Genomic DNA, 23980 nt, shown 5'->3' with positions numbered 1-23980 from the left:
GACTAGTGGACTTCAACTCCCAGAATTCTTTTCTTTTAAATAATTTTTATTAGATATAAATATTAAAAATACATTTAGAACATTGATTAGACTTATAATCACATAACAACATAGATACATATAAACATACATACAAACAGAGCAAAAAAGAAAAAAGGAATGAGAGAAAAAAATTGGAAAAAGAGAAAGGAAAAAAAGAAAATTCAACTTCTAAATTTCTTCTTTTTACAGTAAGCTATACTGTTGTCATATTTCATACGGTTAAACTGTATTTCTTTTACAGTTTTTTAACTTTCAATATATTTCCTTATTAATATCTGTATTTCAATATCTACATTTTATATATTACAATCAACATGCAAACATTAAGATATTATTATTATCAATTCCCTAATTTTCTATCTCTATCAATACTTTTACACTCTACAAATTTCTCCTGTTTCCTCTACTCTCCTTGTTTCCTTTCTTTTCTCCCAGAATTCATTCACTAGTCATGTTACCTTAGGAATGGAAGTTGAAGTCCACAAGCCTTAAACTTGCCAGGTTCGAAGATCAAAGTCAAGTTTCACCCAAACCCAACTTATTTGACCCCCATGGCAATCATTAAACGTTGTACCTCATGATTCTTGACAAGTGTATCTTTTCTTTTATGTACACTGAGAGCATAGGCACTAATGACAAATTCCTTGTGTGTCCAATCACACTTGTCCAATAAAGATTTCTATTCTACTCTACACTGTACTCTACTCTGCTCTAAAACCTTGTGTAAAGCCTTAGATGATCTTGAAAAAGCTAAACAGAGTTATATGGGATTCTGCTGTTTACTTGGATGGGAGACTACAGGGGGAAACTCTAAATATAGACCACCTGGAAATAACACATAGGCCAGAAGAAGGTAATGAACCCCCCCCCCCCAATTTCTCCATTGTTTCCAAGAAAATAACCTAAACCCATCCGTGTGATCCTTCCTAGAAGTGGTGCCCCATTTTGAAGCCTTGTGTTGTTGTGGTTGAAGCTGAAGTAATTGCCGACAGGCAGGACGTTGCAGCATATGATCTTGTGGGCAATACTTAGATCTTGTTTAAGGCATCTTAGTTCTTAGCTTTCTATGCCCAAGGTTGAAAGTCTAGTATCGTAGGGTATTCTGTTGTGAAGTACTACATAGCAGTGCTTAAAATCCATCACATAAATACCCTGTGCCATAAACTAGTCTTAATGGGCATCTAGTCCATCATTCTAAGAATGTTCTCTACTGTAATAGATTTAGTTTGCAAATACAGACTTTATGCTCTCCTATCTCCATCTAATACTCCTACCCCTCCTTTTAGATTCCTTTTTCCATTTTTGTTTTTAAATATGCATTTCAATTTTATATTTTTCAGCTTTTTATAATAATTATCTTTATACTCTCATTTATTTTTATGCTTTTTAATTGACTATCCTCCTTTGACCATAATAAAATTTTTATTGATTACGATGGGTTCTTTCCTTTGGTCTTTTTAAATGTGAAAGTGTTAAAAGTGATGGAAAGAAAATGTTGGAAAGAAAAGCTCAGAAGATTTCAAGGAATCAGAAAGTGATATCCATCATTAGATTTTCAGATCTAAGCTGTCTCTAAGATCCAGAAAGAAATAGTCCTTCCAAGGATCTTAAGAGAGTGGCCTTACATATGTTTCATGTATTTTTTATATCTTGATTTTGACAATGGCCTTACAATTTCAGGTTAGGATAGATTAAATACAAGTTTTAAAATTTATGGTCTCAATCCACCATGCAGTGCTTAAAAGTGCTCAGAAGATTTAACATGCAAAAGCTCAATTATTAATTATTTTTCAAGAGAAAATAATGGCAAAGAAAATGCTAAGGATGGGTAAAAGTAGTAGAGATACTTGAGTGATGGTAGATGCCAAGTGATACATGTATGAACACTTGTCTTCTATTGGGTCATTCCATGTCAAGTGGACCAGTGGTCCCCACCTTACCATCTCAGGTTTTGATGAAATTTGGCACATAGTTTCCTTTTGATATAAAACTATGCTGTGCAAAATTTTAGTTCAAAAGACTAAGAATTGGGAGTTCTAGGAGACCTCAAATAAGGTTTGCCAAATGCTGAGTTGGCAAAAATGACACTGGCCCAACTTCTAGAAGCTGTAAACGCGGAGGTTTCAGTAGTATGTTGGAGATATTTGGGGAACCTGCACAACTTGTAAGTCTTTATAAACTGGCAAAACCCCATTCACCTAGTCCTCTTACTTTTTATGTGGTTCAGGCTCAAACCTGGCAAAAAAAAAATCCTGAAAAATGGATTTACAGCAAACTTCAGGCTGCTGTACTTTCAAATCTACTTGGCCTTTCAGGTTGATTTTCGGCAGGTGTACTAAGTACACAGTTGCAATGAGGACTTCCAATTTGCAGCACTTTCCTTCAAGTTGTTGAAAAAATATAAGAGTTCAAATTTGGCACTTAACGGATTTTTGCCAAATTTTGGCTATTTTTGATGCCCTGTTTGATCCTGTGGGACAGCTTCAATCCTCTTCAATTTAGCACCATTAGAAAGAGCAGTTTCTTGTCTTTAGGAATATATTGTTTTAATTATGGATTCTCTTCATATAAGGATTGAAATAAATCCCATCAACTGTTTGTGGACAGCCTATCATTTCTGCACTGCACCTTTGATACAAGTGCAGTAAAAGTGATTATTTTTCAATAAGCAGCATTTTTTAAAAAAATAAAGAACACAAGATGTTATAAGACAGTTCTCTAAAATATTAAAAAACAGGAATGTTTGTTAGGAAATGGAATGATGAGGCCAGGTTTCAAATAAGGGTCTGAAAAAGTGGGGGGTTTTGTCAACATTGTTACATGATAGAGGAAACAGGCCCATTGATGTTTCTAATGTCTGTATAAGTCAATTAGTGCTTTAAACATGCATTGGTCCATGGTGGCTCATCGCCAAGAGGTCATGCCCGATAGCCAGGTATGTCCAGTCATGGATGGGGCATTTGCCACAGGTTCCCAAGCCTGAAGGTGGGCATCTTACACGAGGTTCCCAAGCCTCTTTTGGGTGTCTTTGCGTAGGTTCCCAAACCTAAAGGAAGTATCTTAATGATTTCCAAGCCATAGTAAAACATCAGTGCTGCAGAGACAAGCTGGTACTGGAAGAATTGCTAGAATATGTTGTTCAGGAATCCAACAGGAATCTCTGATCTCTGATGATCTTTAAAATGTTTAGTCTTTTGAACTAAAATTTTGAACAGCATAGTTTTATATCATAAAGAAACTATGTGCCAAATTTCATCAATATCTGAGATGGTAAGGTAGGGATGATCTTTAAAATTGGTTCACTTCACACAGAATGCCTCTATTTTATCTTTTGACTCATGGAAAAAGCCTGTTTTGCATATTTTTAACAAGAATTGACTACAATATTATAGTCAGGTAAATGATTATGTGTTTCAGGTATGCATGGACTATTGTAAGAATTCTCACTTTTGCTTTAGGTGTCACTATTTGGGAGCTTATGACCTTTGGTGGAAAGCCTTATGATGGGATCCCAACAAGAGATATTCCTGACTTGTTAGAAAAAGGAGAGCGGTTACCGCAGCCTCCTATCTGCACCATTGATGTTTACATGGTAATGGTGAAATGTGAGTAGCTTTAATTTTATTCTTGCTTTTTTGATGAACTGAAAGGGTTTTCCTTGCAGCTGGCTGTCACAAATCCTTTGTAGTAATGTGTGGTGTTTTGACGCATAATTGAAGCAGTTATGTAAATTATATTCAAATAATATACATTAACATCTGTAGTGGGTTTCATTTACCTTTGCTACTGGTTCAGGAATGGAAGGACATGGCGGCATATGCATGCAACACTTCTGCACAGAGAATTTTTGATAATGTCCATCTGGTTGGGTGGAACCTCCCGCTGCCGCTACTGGTTCACCAAACCAGTGTGAACTGGTAGCAACTCACCATTCATTAACATCTTGCAGTTTTTAAAGAGGTGAATCTGACTGAAGGGCCTTGTGTTAGCTGAATCCTTCTTGTTAGTGGATAATATCACAAAGTATTGCTATGCATCAAATCCATTGCAGACTAAATGACATCCCTTTCTATGATAACTCATTTATTAGATGATAACATTTCATGTTCTAGACACATAGATGAAAAGTTGCAAAGAGATAAACATTGTTTCAAATTACAATATAAAAAATAGAATGAAACAAAACCAGTTTGGGGGACTAGTTTTCCTTTCTACAACCAGATGTTGATATGCCATGCTAACCAGAGTGCATCTCTGTGAGAACATTAGAATCAAGGAGAATCTGGAGACAAATTATTTTGTTTATATTTGCATCTGGATTCTCACCTGGCACATCCCTTCCCCAACTGTTCAGCTGCTAGAAGATGTAAATCCCGGAGCTCCAGTTTTAATTTTAAAAGAATTAAGAAATGCTCTGCTGTATTTCTCATTTAATTTAAATGAGATTAACAAACAGCCATTTCTTCCATGTGGTCTGCTGCTCACATATACAGGTAAAAACATCATAAGGCACAAAGTAGATGATCCAACTAATAGTTTGATTTGAGTGGTAGCAGCATGGCATAGCAATTGTATAGAAACCATTAACTGTATACTGGCTAAGTAGAAGAAGGAGAAGAAAAAGAAGAATTCCTGCTTCTGGTATTATATGCTACATGATAATCAAGTCTTTAGCACATGAAAGTTAAAAATAAAAAAGAAAAACCATAATTGATATCAACCAAAATGTCAAAAAAATAATATAGTGCAGGGAATGAGGAAAATGTAAAAACATCCATAATTAATCTGGGATATTTCGGCCTTGAGTTAGTCAAAATCACAGTCAATGAAAAGGTTGTAAACTGGACCCATTAACTGTGATAAATTTTAGTTTGGTTTGGGTTCTTTTAAGAACAGTTAATATCTCATCTTTTGTTCTTGTATCTGCATTTCTCAGAGTAGATTTAAATACAAGAAATTTAAATCCATAACATTTTAGAATTCTTTTGTAAGTAACAAAAATAAATTTATATTTTTCCTTTGGAAGCTTTACACACAATTCAGTTGACATTTCAATGATGAATTGTTTTGTCGCCTGGTGCATATCTGACTGCAGGTAATAATTGAAAATCCATCCACAAAAGTTGTCCACAGAAAACTTTTATTTAATATATTGGTTGATATGATTTCAGTGGGCAAATAAACATTTTTATTGATTCTTCTGATATAGAATAGAATAGAATTTTATTGGCCAAGTGTGATTGGACACACAAGGAATTTGTCTTGGTGCATATGGACTCAGTGTACATAAAAGAAAAAAGATACACTTGTCAAGAATTATGTGGTACAACACTTAATGATTGTCATAGGGGTCAAATAAGCAATGAAGAAACAATCAATATTAATAAAAATCTTAGGATACAAGCAACAAGTTACAGTCATACAGTCCTAAGCGGGAGGAAAAGGATGATAGGAATGATGAGAAAAACTAGTAGAAATAGAAGTGCAGATTTAGTAAAAAGTCTGACAGTGTTGAGGGAGTTATTTGTTTAGTAGAGTGATGGCTTTTGGGGAAAAAATGTTCTTGTGTCTAGTTGTCTTGATGTGCAGTGCTCTGTAGCGACGTTTTGAGGGTAGGAGTTGAAACAGTTTGTGTCCAGGATGTGAGGGGTCAGTAAATATTTTCCCTGCCCACTTTTGGACTCGTGCAGTATACAGGTTCTCAATGGAAGGCAGGTTGGCAGCAATTGTTTTTTCTGCAGTTCTGATTATCCTCTGAAGTCTGTGTCCGTCCTGTTGTGTTGCAGCACCAAACCAGACAGTTATAGAGGTGCAGATGACAGACTCAATGATTTCTCTGTAGAACTGTATCAGCAGCTCCTTGGGCAGTTTGAGCTTCCTGAGCTGGCACAGAAAGAACATTCTTTGTTGTGCTTTTTTGATGATGTTTTTGATGTTAGGTGACCATATTAGGTCTTGAGATATGATAGAACCTAGAAATTTGAAGGTCTCTACTGTTGATACTGTGTTGTCTGGTATTGTGAGAGGTGGAAGGGTGGAAGGGTTTCTCCTAAGGTCTACCACTATTTCTACGGTTTTGAGTGTGTTCAGTTCTAGATTGTTCTGGTCACACCACAAGGATAGTTGTTCAACCTCCCATCTGTATGCAGATTTATCATTGTCTCGAATGAGTCCGATCACTGTTGTATCATCTGCAAACTTCAGTAGTTTAACAGATGGATCGTTTGAGATAAACTTCAGATTATAATGATTTAGGTCGTCTGAATTATTCATGTCAGACAAACTAGATCAGAATTTTAAACTTTGCACTGGAAATTAAAATTTTATTTAAATCTAAGATATTTATTTTAAGCTGCTTTAGAAATGTGCCGATAAATATATTGTTTTACTGATAATAAAAAACAAAAACACTGATTCTGAAAATAAATTATTAGGCCTTGTCATCATTGTTATTTCATTATCCTTTTTTTAACCTTAGATTCCTTAATAAAGTTATCCAAATAATTTTTTTGGTTCATTTTAAATAAAAGAGACCTATTGATATATTATGAGCAATAGGAAAAATGCTCAATATGATTTTTCATCCCTATTTTGGTGGAATTAATTGCATCATCATGGTTTGGGAAGTATGAATCTATATGGAATGGATCCATAGTTCTTCTTATGAATTTTTATACTGCACTGAGCGATCATATAATATTTGAAAACATAAATATGATTGTATATTAGAGGCAATTCCACAAGTTGTCTTTGGTGTCAATCATACATTCCAGCTAAACAAAGAAGGGAGATTGTAAATAAGCAGGTAAGACTCATTGTATTTGGACTTCCTGTTGAACAATGACAGATTTGTAGGCATGTCAATGCTATCTTCAATTAGGCTTGCTCTAAGATAGGCTACTGCTGAACAGAATCTTCTGTTAGTAATACCTTGTATCCTTTGGCTTACAGAAGAGAAGTAGGGCAAAGTGATAATTTCTTCTAAGCTTCATAAGAGACAGGAAAAAGAAACTTTATTTTGCATGACAAGTGCTTCTCTAGCAACCGCAGATAGCAACCAAGGTGTATATACACAGATATAAGGGCTATGGCGGTGCAGTGGTTAGAATGCAATATTGCAGGCTAATTCTGCTGACTACCAGCAGTTTGAGTCTCAGCAGCTCAAGGTTGAATTATCCTTCCATCCTTCTGAGGTCAGTAAAATGAGGACCATGATTGTTGGGGCAATATGCTGACTTTGTAAACAACTTAGAGAGGGCTATAAAGCACTGTAAAGTAATATGTAACTGCAAGTGCTATTCCTATAGCCACCATTAACAGGTACACAGAAATATTAATAATGGCAGACATGAAATTCAGTTAAAAAAACCACATGGATATTCATGTTGTCATGTTTAGCCACATTAAAGATATTTGTCCTTGGAATATAAAGAAGTTTCTAAAAGATGTACCTAGTTAAGAATATTAAAGGCAACCAAAATCTACATAACGGCTAGAATGAACATCCAATTGTCAGACTCAAAATGGGATTCAGAAGTTGGAAGGTGGATATTATAGCTCTCAAGGACAAGCAGAGAGAGAAATAACTATAATGCCTTACAGAACAGATAACGCAAGCAGTCACGTACTGTAGTGATAATATGTAAAGCAAAATGAACAGTAAAAAAGAAAAAAAGAATATATGCAAAAAACCCATATATATTAATTGTACCTTATACCAATATTTATTGTAAGTCAGAGCCTAATGAATGTGTTTAGTTTCAGAAAGAGGTTTTAAAAAATAAGATGATTGACTTGCAGAGTGTAGTAAAAAATAATGTTTAAAATGGAAATTTGAGGACACAATCAAATTGAGGATAATAAGCAGTTATTTTAGTTAACCATTTATGAAAAAAGGAAGTCTTGTAGGAAAATCACTTTTTCTCTCCTTTTGCACACGGCCATAGGTTGGATGATTGATGCTGACAGTCGGCCCAAGTTCAAGGAGCTGGCTGCTGAATTTTCGAGAATGGCTCGGGATCCTCAAAGATATTTAGTCATTCAAGTAAGTGGCCCGAATTATCTTATCTTTCTTCTCCTGCTCCTTCCTGGCTGATAATGGCTATATACATGCAACCATTTTCTCAGCATTTTGTGTGTGGTTTTTTTAAAAACCTTCAATTTTTGAAATGCCTATTCATTTTCAGAACAGTCTCTACTACTGTTTTGGGTTTTGAGGGAGTTGAAGTGTTCTCAAGTCACTGAAAACAGATAAATTGGGACATATGTTACTTCTATTTAGTAGAAAATGAAATATGGTGACATCTGAATATGCTGAAGGTGGTCCAGATAAGAGGCTGGTCAACACAAACATTATATGTGCATTTGCCTCACCAAGGTTAACTACACTAAGATTCTCTACAAATATGTATTAGATCAGCAAACCTCCTTTTCTTTGCCTCAGCTGAAGAGCAAACTACGGTGGGTTATTTTTCTCTTGTGCTATTTTTATATTTATTTTATCATTAGGCAGAACAACAGTAAGATGAAATATTTTAATTCTCACCCAATTTCTTTTTGTATATTTATTAATAGTTTTGAGCTTAAAACAGAGATCTTTCAAGACTGAGGATGGTTGGAATGGGCACAGAATGCTTCCAGCAAGATGAAAACACTTGTTTCTATCTCAAGATGTTCTGCATGTGCTATATTTGTACTCATCTTACAATTAGCATATGCACTATTTTTTTTCATAAATATATTAGATTCTTCTATAAATATTAACAGCAGCAATACAATGAATACTTTTTATTTATATGAAGCTAGCCATTAAATATATATAGTTCTATTCAGCAAAAGCTTTTTAACTCTGGAAAGAATGTGCATTAAAGTTAAAAAGAATATATTTTCTTTCCTCCTTTAGAGGCTGTTCTGGTAAATGCTAGTACAGATTAGTTTAAATGAAAAGCCGAATTGTTAAAATACATTAAGAATGGCTGGTAGCTTGAACACTTTCAATTTTGGATTCAAGTAACATAGATTCTACACATTCCCCAAAGTTTGCATTTCTGTTCCAGCACCTCAAAAGATAAAGAGTGAGGCCTGGGAGCAAGATGATATCAGTGTGACAGATAAAGACAGTTTCAGCAATCCCAGGATTCCCTAAAGAACACAGAAAAGAAAGTTAAGACAGTCAAAAGCCCACTGCTAGAACAATAGATTTCCTACTTTGCAAACAAAAGAAAGTTATTTTACTCAAAATTCAGGTGAGAAATCAGATTAACTTTTACCTATTAGAATTATATTCCTTTAAACTAAGAATCATGATGAAAAATTCTAACGGGATGAAGAAGCTGCCCTACATGACATTAATTATTTGCCCTTTAGGTTAGAATAGTAAACTGAATGGAAGTGTTACTCAAAGATTTCAGACAAAGATTTTCTCCAACATCTATTAGTAGATTTCACTGGAGATGCTAGAGACGTAATCTGCAAAAGAGGTTTGTCACTATAGAGGAAAGAGGTTTACTTTTCCTTTCCCATAAATAGACTTCTGCAAGCCACTAAACTTTAGTTCTCTTGATATAGAAAACAAACATCTATTATTAGGCTATTACAAGCTTTGCTTCTGTATATTTAGGCATATAATTCACATTGCAATAGTTGTATTTTAGGAAAGTAGCAACATCTCTTACCATCTCTTGCTGGGTTTACCCCTCTCCACAATACTTTTATTGATAACACAGTTTAAATACAAGGTCTTGATTTGGCATTGACATAATCCTGATATTTAGGAAATAATACTATCAAATACATTTTTAAAATTGTTTTTGCTTTTTATGGAAAGAACAAGGGTATTCAATAAGGAGAAGTATGAAAGAATATAATATAGCCAGATCCATAGAATCACAGAATCATAGAGCTGGAAGGGACATTACAGGTCCTGACTCCAACTTTCCATTTGTTGGGTAGGTTGTTGAGAAAGTGGTAGTACTCCAACTCCTGCAGACCTTGGAAGAAGCGAATTACTTAGACCCATTTCAATCTGGCTTCAGACCCAGTTACAGCATGGAAACCACTTTGATGATTGATGATCTCTGGCAGACCCGGTGTTGAGGTCACTCCTCTATCCTGGTGCTACTTGGCCTCTCAGCATCTTTCAATACTTTGACCATGGTATCCTTCTGTGACGGCTAGAGGGATTGGGAATGGGAGGCACTGTTTTACGGTGGTTCTCCTACCTCTCTGGCCAATCGCAGTTGCTGTTAGTGGGAGGACAGAGGTTGACCCCTAGGCCCTTCCTATGTGGGGTATCTCAGGGGTCGGTCCTCTCTCCTCTCCCATTTAATATGTACAAAAAACCGCTGGGCGAGATCATCCGACAACATGGGGTGACTTACCAACAATACACTGATGATACTTACCAACAATACACTGATGATACTCCCCCATGTCAATTCAGTGAAGTGGTGGAAGTGATGTGCTGGTGTCTTGAAGCTGTTAGGATCTGGATGGCAGTCAACAGGTTAAAACTCAACCCTGATAAGACTGAGTGGCTGTGGGTCTTTCCTCCTAAAGGTGATACAGGGAGGGGAAGAAATCCCCCCCTTGGATAAGGCTCACAAATTAGGTGTCCTCCTAGATCTACAGCTGAGGCTAGAACAACATCTCTCAGCCGTGGCTGGGAGGGGGGGGGCTTTTGCAAAAGTCTGTCTTGTCTACCAGGTGCAGCCTTATCTTGACCAGGAAGTGCTCCGCACAGTCACTCACGCCCTCATCACCTCCTCTCTTGACTATTTGCAATGCACTCTACACAGGGCTACCCTTGAAGAGCATTCGGAGACTTCAGCTGGTGCAGAATGCAGCAGCACATGCAATAACAAGTGTACCAAGGTCTGCCCGTATGGCTCCAACTTCTCGCACACTGCATTGGTTGCCAGTCAGTCTCCAAATGCCCTAAATGGCTCAGGGCCTCCTCTCTCATACCTCGCTGCGGCCAGTAAGAGCCCACAGAGTTGGCCTTCTCAAGGTCCCATCCACCAAACAATGTTGGCTGGTGGAACTTCGGGGAAGAACATTCCCTGTGGCAGCTCCGGCCCTTTGGAACCAACTGCCTCCAGAGATCCGCATTACCGGTCTTCCAGAAAGCCATAAAGACCTGGCTTTTCCGGTAGGCCTGGAATTAGGCTGATTGAAAGTATGTATGTTTTTTATATTATTGTTATTATTCATTTTTATTATTAGATTTTAACTGTTTTATTGTTGTTGTATTTATTCAGATTGTTAGCCGCTCAGTGTCCGTTTGGAGTGAGCAGCATATAAATACAATAAATAAATAAAATAAATCTTCTAGCCCAACTGCCTCCTCACAGCAGGAGTCTTATAATAGCTGTCCAGTCTAAAGCCTCCAGGGATAGCTTAGAACATTGATTTCTGTCAGCCAACCAGATAGATGTAATCATTTTTAATTTTCTATCAATGGGTACAGGGTGATGATCGCATGAAGCTACCAAGCCCAAATGACAGCAAATTTTTCCAGAATCTACTGGATGAGGGAGACCTGGAAGACATGATGGATGCTGAAGAATATCTTGTCCCTCAGGCATTTAATATTCCTCCACCCGTCTATACATCAAGGGCAAGAATTGACTCCAACAGGGTAAGAAGTAAAAAAAGACTTGGCTGAACAAAGGCACACACACACATACTCAACAGAGATCACTGGCAAAGCAATCCACTGACTAAATGTTATATTCTGATGCTAAGTAGCTAGGGATGATGGAAAATGTCAGATTAAGGACAGTCATTTAGGTCTGCATTTCTCTAAAATATGAAGGACAAAAGAGTACAGGTAGCCCCAATTTACTACCACAATTGGGAAGAAAATTTCCATTGCTAAGCAAGGCAGTGGTTAAGTGGGTCACGTCTTATTTTATAATCATTTTTGCCACAGTTGTTAGATGAATCACTGTAGTTATTAAGTAACTCAGGGTCATTTAGCCAATCTGTCCCTGCATTGACTTTGCTTTGTCAGAAGCTAGTTGGGAAGGTCACAAATGAGGATCACATGACCCCAGGACACTGCAACCATAAAAAAAACACATGTTGGTTGCCAAGCAACTGAATTTTGATCATGTGACTGTAGGAACACAGTCACACGTGTGAGTATGCATTGTAAGTCATTTTTTTCAGTGTCGTAACTTTGAAAGATCATTAGATTTGTATGCCACCCTTCTCTGAAAACTCGGGATGGCTCACAGAATAAATATAGAAACAAAGTGTACAAAACAAATCTAATATATTAAACTACAGCTAAAAACCCTATATATTATTCAATCAGATAATTCAATCACACCATGCATCACATTTATTGGTCAGGGGGGCAAGATCTAATTGCCCCAGGATTGGCGACATAGGTGAGTCTTAAGACTCTTGCGGAAGGCGAGGAGGGTGGGGGCAGTATGAATCTCTGGGGGGAGCTGATTCCAGAGGGCCAGCCCCTCCACAGAGAAGGCTCTTCCCCTTCTCTTACCTGTACTCAATAGAGTATCTGATATAGGTTATGTCACTCAGGCTTCTTGGTTCATGTCACTTTTTTCAATGCCATTGTAATTTTGAATCATCACCAGATGAACTGTTATAAGTCAATGACTACCTCTATTCTATGGAAAAAGGAAGTTTAAGCAGTTTCAAGCATTTTAGGGAAAGAGAACTGAACAGGATTTCATCAGGAAAAGTGGGAGGCAATAATTGTTTATGTCCAAGCTTCAACCACTTTGCCACTCAATCATGTGCTTTATCCAAATATATTTTTGTCTTTCCAGAGTCTATTGTCTGTTGTCTAAATATTTTCTTCTTTCCTTTGTCTAAAGCAATATGTGGAATCAGGGGTAGGCTCTGGCTTACCTCACTGCTGTTTTGTTTTGTCATGTACTGCACACACACACGTGCATTGCATGCTATACAAGCATGCCACATGGGTGCACTGCTCGAAACCCAGCTTCTGCGCATGCACAGAAGCAAAAAACAAGATGGCAGCACCTATGGTGCCGCCGAGAGAGCCAATTTGGGGGCATCGCCAGCCAATCCACCTCTATGTGGCATATAGATCAAAATGTACCTGTACTCCTTTCTGCTGTTGGGACCCAACCCAAAACTTAGTAGATAAATAATGTTTTGGATGTATAATGACCCCTGACTTGGATCCCTGGCAATTCTCCACAAACTGTATTAGTGGTCAGGGTTTGAAAAGTCTCCCACCCAAGAACCTATAAAGATTCCACCAGCTACTATAGTAAAGAGTATTTAATTCTGTGGCTAAAACATATTTAGAGTTTTCCTTTGTAGAGGAAAGCACATTCTAAAACATATTAACCATGAATTGTTATTCATTGCAAGGCTGAAACAGAACAAGAAAATGAACTCAAAGCTTGGTCTTTACACTCACTATTCTTTGGCATATGGCTTCCTTGGGCTAACTGGAAAGTAGACTTGTTTGCGCTAATGAATATGAATATTAAATGGACTTATTGCAATTGATGGGATTACCACGAATTGGAAATAAAGTGATGCAGTTTAAAGCTGTTTATACTCATTGTTACTGGGAAATTAAATTTTATAGTAGTTGCCATGCTCTTACAGTATATAGAATCTATAGCTATGAAATCTTTTCTTTGAGTTTAATGAAAAAGTGACTTACCTCATTAAATTATACATTTATTTGAATATTTATACAATTAAATAAAGAAGATAATTCCTTCTTTGTCAGGGTTTTTGATTCCATCATATTTCAGTGGATAATTTTCTCAGGGAGATTTCAGCTTTCTTGCAAAATTAGGTTCAGTGATATTCATAGAATAATATGTTTCTTGATCTTATAAATAATATGTTCATTGTCCTTTGCAGTTATGCCTGTGCATATTTTTCTAAAAAGCCAAAAACTATTCTTTGGTTATGAAGTAAAAAATAGGCTGTCAGGCAGATCTGCTATGAACTACTCAGCTGATGCCATAAATTGTTTATCATTGTTTTTCATTTCAATTGCTTTATGTCTATGGCAAATCCCATTTATTGCTTAAAGGGATCTGGGGTATCTTTTACTCTTCAAAAATACCTTTTAATATTTCTATTGTTACAGTGTTTTGTATCATTATTTAAATCCCAGTATTTATTGATATCTTTAATTTTTTTCTTCTGCTTAAAGTCTTTAGTCTCCTCCTAATGTCCAATTGTGTTAGTGCAAATAGTACTATTTTTATAATTCCACATACAAGGTATCTTCCTATATGAACATTGTATTACACAAATCATAAGTAATAACTTATGAGCAATGCAGTACTGTATTCCTTTCTGGGGAGTGGGGGTGTTTACATTCTCCTAACACTCTTAACCATGACAGAAAAACTACTTAAATGAACTCTGCCTTACTGGGACTTGATAGCCTCCAAATTGGCAGATCCAGGTTGAATTTCCTAACTCTTATTTTGTCTGAATTTTGCAGCCATTAGGCTAGAAACCAGGAAATTGTTACTTCTAATTGCACTTTAGGCATGAAGCAGTGAGTGACCTTGCACTAGTCACTCTCCCTCAGCCTTAGGAAGCAAACAAAGGCAGAGCACTTCTGACATCTTACCAAGAAAACCTGTCCAGGCAGTCAAACAGGCCTGATGGACTATGTGCATATTTCCTAAAAATGCTCTTTGCAGCCATAGCTGAACCATGAAGCATAATCTTTGAAAAGTCCTTCAGGACTAGTTCCCTATCAAACCTATGGTCCTTATCAAACCTATGGACAAACATCTCCATCTTCAAAAAAGGACATCCCAGTCTAGTAAAAAACTAGAGACCAATCTCTCTATGGTGGGTCCAGTAGGCTCATGTTTCACCCTTCCCAAGCTCCAAAGGTTTCCCTGGAGCTGGGGGAGGGTAAATATGCCCTCCCCCATCCCTCTGGAGTTCTCTGGAAGCAGAAAATGCCCTCCCAGAGCCTCTGTGTGAGCCAAAAATCAGCTGGCTGGCATACACATGTACATTGGAGCTGAGCTAGGGTAACAGCTTTCATGCCAGCAGATATGGCTCCGCATGCCACCAGTGGTACTGATTGCTGTATATAAATGACCTTTGCGATCAAATTACAAGCTACTCAGTTCTCTTTGCTGATGATGTAAAATTCTTCAACACCACTGATAACACTGTTACCCTCCAAAAAGACCTTGACTTTGTGTCGGAATGGTCAAACATCTGGCAACTCCAAGTCTCAACCAACAAATTCTCTCTCCTACACATTGGCAAAAAGAATCAGCACACCACATACAAGCTGAATAGTCAAGACCTTGCAGATAACCCTCACTCTGTAAAAGACCTTAGAATATTCATATTAAATGACCTACGTGCCAAAGCCCACTGCAACAACATCACCAAAAAGGCTTCAAGAGTTGTTAATCTAATCTTACATAGCTCCTTCTCCAGTAATATCACACTACTAAACAGTGCATACAAAATTTTCACCAGACCACTCCTTGAATACAGCTCATCTGTCTCGAACCCACACCACATTTCAGACATAAATACATTAGAAAATGTCCAGCGATACTTTATAAGAAGAGCCCTCCACTACTCTACTCGCAACAGAATATTTTACACAACCAGACTTGAAATTCTAGCCTTAGAAAGCTTAGAACTACATCACCTTCAACATGATCTAAGCATAGCTTATAAAATCATCTGCTACAATGTCCTTCCTGTCAACAACTACTTAGCTTCAACAACAACACCACACGAGCATACAACAGATACAAGCTAAATGGAAATCGCTCCAAACTTGACTGTAGAAAATATGACTTCAGCAGCCAAATAGTTAATGCCTGGAACTCACTACCTGACCCCCAAAATTTTACCCATAGACTATCAACTGTTTACCTCACCCGATTCCTAAGAGGACAGTAAGGAGCGACAGGGACGGTAGGCACGCTGTCCTAATGTTTCCCTCTTATTAGTACCCATGTATAGTACTCGTGTATATAAACAGCATTATATCTATGTTTTCTACCAATATGTACATGACAAAATAAATAAATAAAAATAATAATAAATATTGTTGTAGTAGATTCCAAGATCTATGTTAACTCATTTGAAACGGAGAAAATTTCATCAAAGCAGCTATTATTTCCTTTCTCTGGCCAAGAATATCCAATTATGGTTTTCTTTATCTCTTACATAATGAAATTGAGAATATTATCATCAACTTTGTATGCAGATGTTTAGGCTGTCCACCCTTGACACTCATTCAAACTCACACACACACACACACACACACACACACACACACCTTTTCTCGTGTTTCTACAATGATTTCTGTAAAAGCTTTGAAGAAGATGTGCTCCATTTCATTTTCAATGAGAGATGATGGCTTTTGAGAGGCTCACAATATCCTTTGATTACTGGATAAAGTACAGGGGGGGGGGGCAATGAGAGAAAGGGTAATAGGAAAGAGGGCAAGTGAAACATGTTCATCAAATATTTTTTGTGTTCTCCCTTCTCTCTGCTGCTGCCAAGCATGTGGCCTTTTGATTCATTCCTGCTTTAAAAGTGTTCCTACTTGAAAGTTCAGAATGCCAGGCCTCATATGTTGCTAAGTTTTCTTTAAATCCCCTGGGCATTTAAAAATGTATATAACAGTCAGGCAAGATCGAGACTTTGAGACATCAAAAGCTTTCGTATTGTTGATATTGTCACCTTTGATGGTGTGGCATGGAGATAGAGGTCACAAAATGCATGAGATCATGCAATGCAAAGGGAAAGTAGTATTGAGGAAAGAAAAGAGGATTGGAATTAGACAAGGAAAACAATGTACAGGCAACTAGGAATCTATAGTCCTCTCTCTTGGTTTTGCCTCCTCTACTCAGTCTGCTTGATACAAAAATGTATTAATGTAAAGAATCACTTCTCTAGATATCAGTGGAAAACTGTGTGATCAGTTTCATTCTACATACCCCATACCTCATGATCAATTAAAAACAGCACACACACTTTTCAACATTTCACTCTTCAAAGTCAGGCCATCCTTGTTTCCTCCATATATCTTGAAGCGAAATATCAGTTAGCATCTCTCTTGCAGTTACAATACAATACAGTAATGGTCAGCAACTGGTGGTCCATGAGAAAATTTTGGTGTTCTGTAGAAAAATCTGGACATTTGCATTTTTTATGTTTTATTACCATGTTTCCATGGGACTTATTTTCTTTTAGGCTTGAAAATAAGCACTTGGGCTTATTTTCAGGGAGATCTTATGTTTTTTGAAGGGCAGAAGGCAGCGAGCATGACCACCTCATCTCTGCTCAGCCCCTAAACCATGTCCCATGGATTAGCTGAGTCAATGAGGGCTGGGAATTTGTACTTTTACCGTAAGGGCATGCTTCCCACAATCATCCTTTTCTCAAGCAGCAGCAGCAGCTTGGGGAGAGCCGATTCCGATGGATCACATGGCTTTCTCCCTCATTTTAGCAGCAGTCTGAGAAACACCTGAGCTCCAGGCCTGCTGGAGCACAAACCATGGTCATCACCTGCTCCGGAGCCGCAAGATGAGCTGAGGAAGCAAGCAATCCTTGGCTACGAGGTTGCCTGGCACTGTGGGCAGGGCTGGGGCTTGCAAGAGTACACCGGAAACATCTCCAGGCACCCGCCCTTGCTGGCTCAGCTGATCCACAGGCCACAGTTAAGGGGCCAAGCAGCCATGAAGTGAAGCCTCCTGTGTGGACCATGCTCACCCCTTTCACTAGCTCCAATATTTTAGAAATGTATTTCTTTTTAAAAATTTCATACTAGTTATGAATTAATTAATTCATTAATTAATTAATTAATTAATTAATTCAGTCATTCATTAATTCATTAACTAATTCATTAATTCATTAATTCATTAATTCATTAATTCGTTAATTAATTTATTTATTAATTAATTTATTTATTCATTTATTTATTCATTTATTTATTCATTTATTTATTCATTTATTTATTCATTTATTTATTAGATTTGTATGCTGCCCCTCTCCATAGACTCGTAGAATTTAGTGGTCCCTGTGGTCTGAAAGATTGGTAACCACTGCAATACAGTACTGAGGGCATTTTGTTTTCTACTTTATAAAATACTATCATTCATTTGCTTTGAAACTATCCTGGCCACTGAAAGAATTTATCTCATTAAAGTGATTTTAACCATATTATTTAACAAACAAGGCACTTCAGAAGTTTCTTCCTCAGCTTTTGTTCTATCAATGAAACATGATAGAGGGAACCATGGTGCCCCCCTCCCCATTGGCATAATGTAGTGCAGTCCAATCTAGTCTGATAGCAATAACAACATTGTAAACAAGGCATAACATAATCAATAGCATTTGAATTCTCTCAACCCCTGGAGGCAAGCCAAGGATACTTTACTACAAGAGCAGTAAAACACAGCCACCACCTTGACTTTCTAATTATATTTTCATTCACTCACTGAGAAAGGACATATGATTGGCTGTGATTCTTCATTCCTCATTTTATCTTCCCAAGAAGCAGTGGCTGTCCAAAGTCACCCAGTAAGCTGTTTGAGGCTTTTGACCACCACCTCCTCCCTCCTCCTTTTCCATCATTCTAATTTTGTCATTTGGTCCATGCACAGTTAGGGCAAAATGCCTCCCTGACCTTGCTCTACCCTTCCTACATGCAAAAGCAATGGTAGATGAACCCACACCAGCCTCTGAAGTGCACACCTACAACCATAACAATATTCAAAAAATCAGATTTCCAACAACAGATGGAAGTCCAAATCTTCTCACATCATGAATGTATGCAAACAACATTAAGTGGAGGTAGAATGGACAGCTATCATGGGTTTCTGAGAAGAAAGCATTTATGGAAAAACCAAGCTTTCAATAAGAGTATTGAATAAAAGATCATTTGCTCAAAAAGAGAAGTCACATTAGCAATCTAATTGAATAGGGTTAGGTCAACACCTATGATGAAGATATTTTGATTTCGTCAGTACTGATACCCTAGCTCAAAGGTAGGCAAAGTTGGCTTTTTTATGACATGTGGACTTCATCTCCCAGAATTCCTGAGTGAGCATAATTGGCTCAAGAATTCTGGGAGTTGAAGTCCACAAGCCATAGAACAGGCAACTTTGCCTAACCCTGCCCTACCTGATATTGAAAAAGGAGAGGAGATGAGAAAGAAGATAGAGTGACAACATATATCTGATACACCACATGGTAACTTTGGTCATAAAACCCCATACAGATTTCAAATGTCACTCCCAGATTTAATGCTGGAAGGTGTCTTCTGAAGAGCAGATTAGGAAGAGCTATAGCTAGTCAGAGCCACTTTGCTATTTTAGATAATTTAGGGCATGAAACAGCAGCTCTTTTTGCGAGTTACTTTATTGGAATTGTCTCTTAACATTCCTGTCATCATTGATCTGGAAACGTCTATTACTGAATAGTTTATTGGAATAATACTTTGTGCAACTATCAAACCAAATTTATTACAGTCAAAGACAAAAGACCAGAATAACTATGTTCTGCCAGAATAAATATAGCCTCCAATAGTACAACATACTCAGGGGTGATCGTACCTTTTTTATTTTTTCCATCAAGTCTGATTCTTACAGATTGCCTGGACAAATCCCTGCAGTTTTCTTGGCAAGTATTTTCAGAAGTGATTTGCCAATGCCTCCTTCTTAGGGCTCAGAGAAAGTGGCAAGATCACCTAGCTGGCTTTGGGCTAAGGTTCTAGCAACTAGAACTTGCAGTTTCCCAGTTTCTAGCCTGATGCTTTAACCGCTTCATTAAATTGGTGAAATCCACTAAGAGATAAGGGTTGCACTTGAGGCTCATCATTGATCTGTGTGCATCCATTAAAAACTACAAAGCAGAAAGAAACTGAAAGCATCGCAGTGACACAGACTGGAAAATAGCGGGCTCCGATGAGGTCTGCAAAAATCCAATCTGACAAACTGTTGTCAGGGAGGTCTTCAGATCGGAACCGTCCTGGAGTCCGAAATTTTGTTGAAATATATAGAGCAAAAAATAGGATAGAAGCTAGTAAAAGAGAATACAAATGAGGAACAAAAAACAACATTGAAGAAGAAGAGACTGAAAGCAAAAAACAGTTTGATGATTTCATTGGGATTTACAGTGGCACAAAAAGAGTTGACAGAAGGGAATGTCCCTCAAAAAAGAATCAATCAAAGGATAAAGAGGATAAATAGTGGGAAGAGGGAAAAATGGGGTGAGAACCACTCAAAGAATATATTCAACAGAGAGAAAAAGGACTCAGGAGAAAGATATAAGATACATAAAAAGAAAAAAGGAAGAAAAAGAAGGGAATGGGATAAAAGGAGAAAATTAACAAGAAGTGGAATTTTTGAGAGACTAAAGGAAAATTATTAAAGAAAGGAAGGTTAGTGGAAAATAGGGTTCAAATTAGTAGATTTAATGAAATTGTATTAATATTATTAACTGTGGATAGTTAATCAAGTTAAATGGTTTTTATGTAAGATTTGAAGATGATGGTGATGTATATTGTTGATAGTAAAATAGAAGAGTAGATGGAATGTGAAAGGGTAATAAAGACAACTTAAATTACATTAAGTTAATTAAATTATGAGATGAAGTTGAAATGCAGTAGTTAGAAAATTTGAGAAATATATACAGTAATGAACAGAAATAAGACAGTTAACTTATGTTATTGTAAGAGATCAGGAATTTAGGGTGATTAGTAATATTACTTATATATTAAGAAGAAAATAAGTTAAGATAAAGGAGTAGGCAAAGAAAATATTTTGGCTGAAATTGAAAACTGAGAGATGATATACAATGGATTATGTACTGTATATGAAAGATGTAAAATTGATCTGAACAATACGTATGTTTGAGGGAGGGAACAAAAAATTGTAATAAAAATTGATTTAAAACAAACAAACTACAAAGCCGAAAGAGTTATATAGGCCAACAAAAAAAGTGAGGGGGTCAATCTATGAGGTAATAATAGTTTCAGTGTAATATTCCCCATTGTAATCAGGGTATGTTTCTTTGATAGGAAATATATGTAATATATTGCATTGCCACGCTGTAGACAAAGAACAAAATGATAAAAGGCTGCTTACAACATTCCTCCTAACAGCCTGAATGCCTGCTTCTCTAGTCTCAGCTGTAACTGGTATCATCCTGGACATAATGTTTTTAGAACTGGTGGAAAAGTGAAGGTGAAGTCAGCTGACAATTCTCCGCTGATCGTTTCCTTCATAATTGAAAGCTCCTTGTGTGTAACAAGCGCAGAATGAAGACTCAAACTGAGGATGAAGCCTCTGATTGATGGTCCATTTTCCTGGCACAACCTGCAGTTGATGCTCAGGGAATCGTTAGCAGTAAGTGTTCCCATTCCTCTAGTTCATCTTACCGCTGTCATGGTAGACTGCTAAGAGGCTGCTAACTGGTTCTGTATTTTTTCTCCTAGAAAAAAATAAAAAAGGAAAGGTCTTGTCCCCTTGCCGTATCCATATGCTCTAGTCTAGTTTGCAATGTCTCTGAAAATGTCCCTGCCTACTTTGGATGCAAATTGAAATATTTCTGTAGATTCTCCTCTCTGAAGCAGTGTCTATTTTTCCCTTTGGTGCTCTTGGGGAAGAAGCATGTCTTCCCTTGAGGACTGTCCTTCAATTTGATTTCATTTTGGCTTAGATCTGTTGTAAATACCATCCTGTTCTTTTGAAATATTTGCTCTGAGCTGGTGGGACAGCTCTATATTATATTTTCTAGCTGTAACACCACTGGGGTATCTGCAGCATATTATAAAGATCCACTTGCATAAACCATCTGTCTCTATTCCACACAGATTTTTCCTGAATTTCTTTCCACTTAGGGCAGCAGCTGTATCATTTATAGGGCAGGTAGCTGTGATTTAGGTTCCTTCCACAAATACTAGTACATACTCACTGAATAATTGATAGCTTTGAATTAAAACTTAAGTAGAAACTCTAACTTGAAAAGTAGGCCTTATCAGAGCTACTGAGGAATTTACCTAAAGCAATATAGAACTCAGAAACCAGACTCCACATTCTACAGCATTTTAGGTAAAATTAAATAAAGTAACTCAGTCACTCAGACACTGATCATTGGTCAAGTGGACTACTGCAACACATTCTACATGGGGCTTCTCTTGAAGAGTATTTGGAAGCTATGGCGGCATACAACGCAGCCACACAGACAGTTTTGGGGGCCCTATGGTGTGCCTCATAAGAGTCCATGTAATACAAGGTGCAGTGATTGCCAATCTACTTCCAGATCAGGTGTTAGTTATGCCTTTTATACCCTTTATAGCATAGGTCCAGGTTACCTGAGGAAACACCTCACCCCAACGGAATAGTCTCACTCCCCTTGCACTGACAGAAGGCACATACTGTGAACCCTCTCAATCAGGGAATTCTGGCTGGCAGGGTATATCCTTAACATTTTAATCTTAATATTTATCATTTTACTGTTTTATATTGTGGTTTTTATCTTGCTCTAAGCCTCCTAAAGTCACTTGATAGTGAGATGGATATAAAAAAATTAATAAATGAATCTTAATAAATACATAAAGCTAGGATTAGCAAGAAATCATATTTTGCTCTTAGTAGCCAGTAGGATTTGAATTCTGAAAAGCTTCAGTTTTCTTTGCTGTCCTTTTTCTTTCATTACTGAAATATGAATGTTAAATAACCAAACAGGTTTCCATTAATTTGCATGTTCTTAACAAAAAAAATCACATGTAAAATCTGGAGAAATATCAAGAATCTCCAAAAATACCAATAATTTTCCCATTTTGTTTGTAGTTGATAGTTTTATAGCTATTTTAGGTTGCGTGCCTGAATTTATTTCTGCAATATAAAATGTTTTTTTTGGTTAAGTTTCAATATAGGTGGTTTTTATGGGGGAATATTTAGAAAATGAATTAAAGGGGAGGGATAAAATGGCAGGAGCGAGCACCCAGTGGACTGTATTAAAAAAGGCCATCTTAAAAGCCACTGGACTGTATGTAAGACAAATAACTAAAGGTAAAAGGAAGAAGAAACCGCTATGGTTTAGCAATGATGTAAGGGCTATAGTCAATGAAAAAAAGGCTACCTATAGGAGGTATAAAGAGTCTGGAAGTATAGCTGATAGGGAGGTGTATAAAATGAGACAGAAGGAGGCGAAACAGATAATATATGCTGCTAAAGCCTCAAAAGAGGAAGAAATTGCCAAATCTGTAAAGAAGGGGGATAAAACCTTCTTCAGATATATTAGTGATAAGAAGAAGAAAAACTGCGGCATCACGAAACTTAGTACCGGGAATAATACATGCATTAATAAGGAGATCGCTGACCATTTCAATAGCTACTTCTGTTCAGTTTTCTCAAAAGACACCGTACAAAATAATACTATAGAGGGATATAGCATTGCTTCCAGCTGTACGGATTCAGCTCCAGTGATCTTAGAAGCCGATGTCTTAGAAGAACTTGAACGATTAAAGATAAATAAGGCAATGGGTCCAGATGGCATCCACCCCAGAGTTCTTAAAGAACTCAGATCTGTCATTACTACCCCCCTGACTGATTTGTTTAACCAATCCTTGTTAACAGGAGAAGTTCCTGAGGATTGGAGAATGGCCAGTGTTGTGCCTATTCACAAGAAGGGCAGTAGAGAAGAAGCTGGTAACTACAGGCCAGTTAGCTTGACATCAGTTGTAGTTAAAATGATGGAGACTCTACTCAAAAAGAGGATAAATCAGCACCTAAAAAACAATAACTTATTGGACCCAAATCAGCATGGCTTTACTGAAGGCAAATCATGTCAGACTAATCTCATTGATTTCTTTGACTATGTCAAAAAGGTGTTGGATGAAGGTGGTGCCGTGGATATTGCCTACCTGGACTTCAGCAAAGCCTTTGATATGGTTCCA

The 23980-nt window shown here is 37.2% G+C and overlaps 1 protein-coding gene across 1 annotated transcript in view; it reads left to right on the top strand.

Annotated features, from left to right (window-relative positions):
- Positions 1–23980, top strand: part of ERBB4 (erb-b2 receptor tyrosine kinase 4) — a 1218240-nt gene that overhangs the window by 1176726 nt on the left and 17534 nt on the right. The window contains exons 23-25 of the mRNA XM_070732179.1: positions 3501–3647; positions 7989–8086; positions 11510–11680. Of these exons, the coding sequence (XP_070588280.1) occupies positions 3501–3647; positions 7989–8086; positions 11510–11680 (416 nt within the window). The remainder of the gene's footprint in view (positions 1–3500; positions 3648–7988; positions 8087–11509; positions 11681–23980) is intronic.

The sequence above is a fragment of the Erythrolamprus reginae genome, chromosome 1 (assembly GCF_031021105.1).
Source record: "Erythrolamprus reginae isolate rEryReg1 chromosome 1, rEryReg1.hap1, whole genome shotgun sequence".
NCBI classification, from domain to species: Eukaryota; Metazoa; Chordata; class Lepidosauria; order Squamata; family Dipsadidae; genus Erythrolamprus; species Erythrolamprus reginae.
Note: the sequence above shows the minus strand (reverse complement) of the source record. Positions and strands in the feature narration are given on the sequence as shown.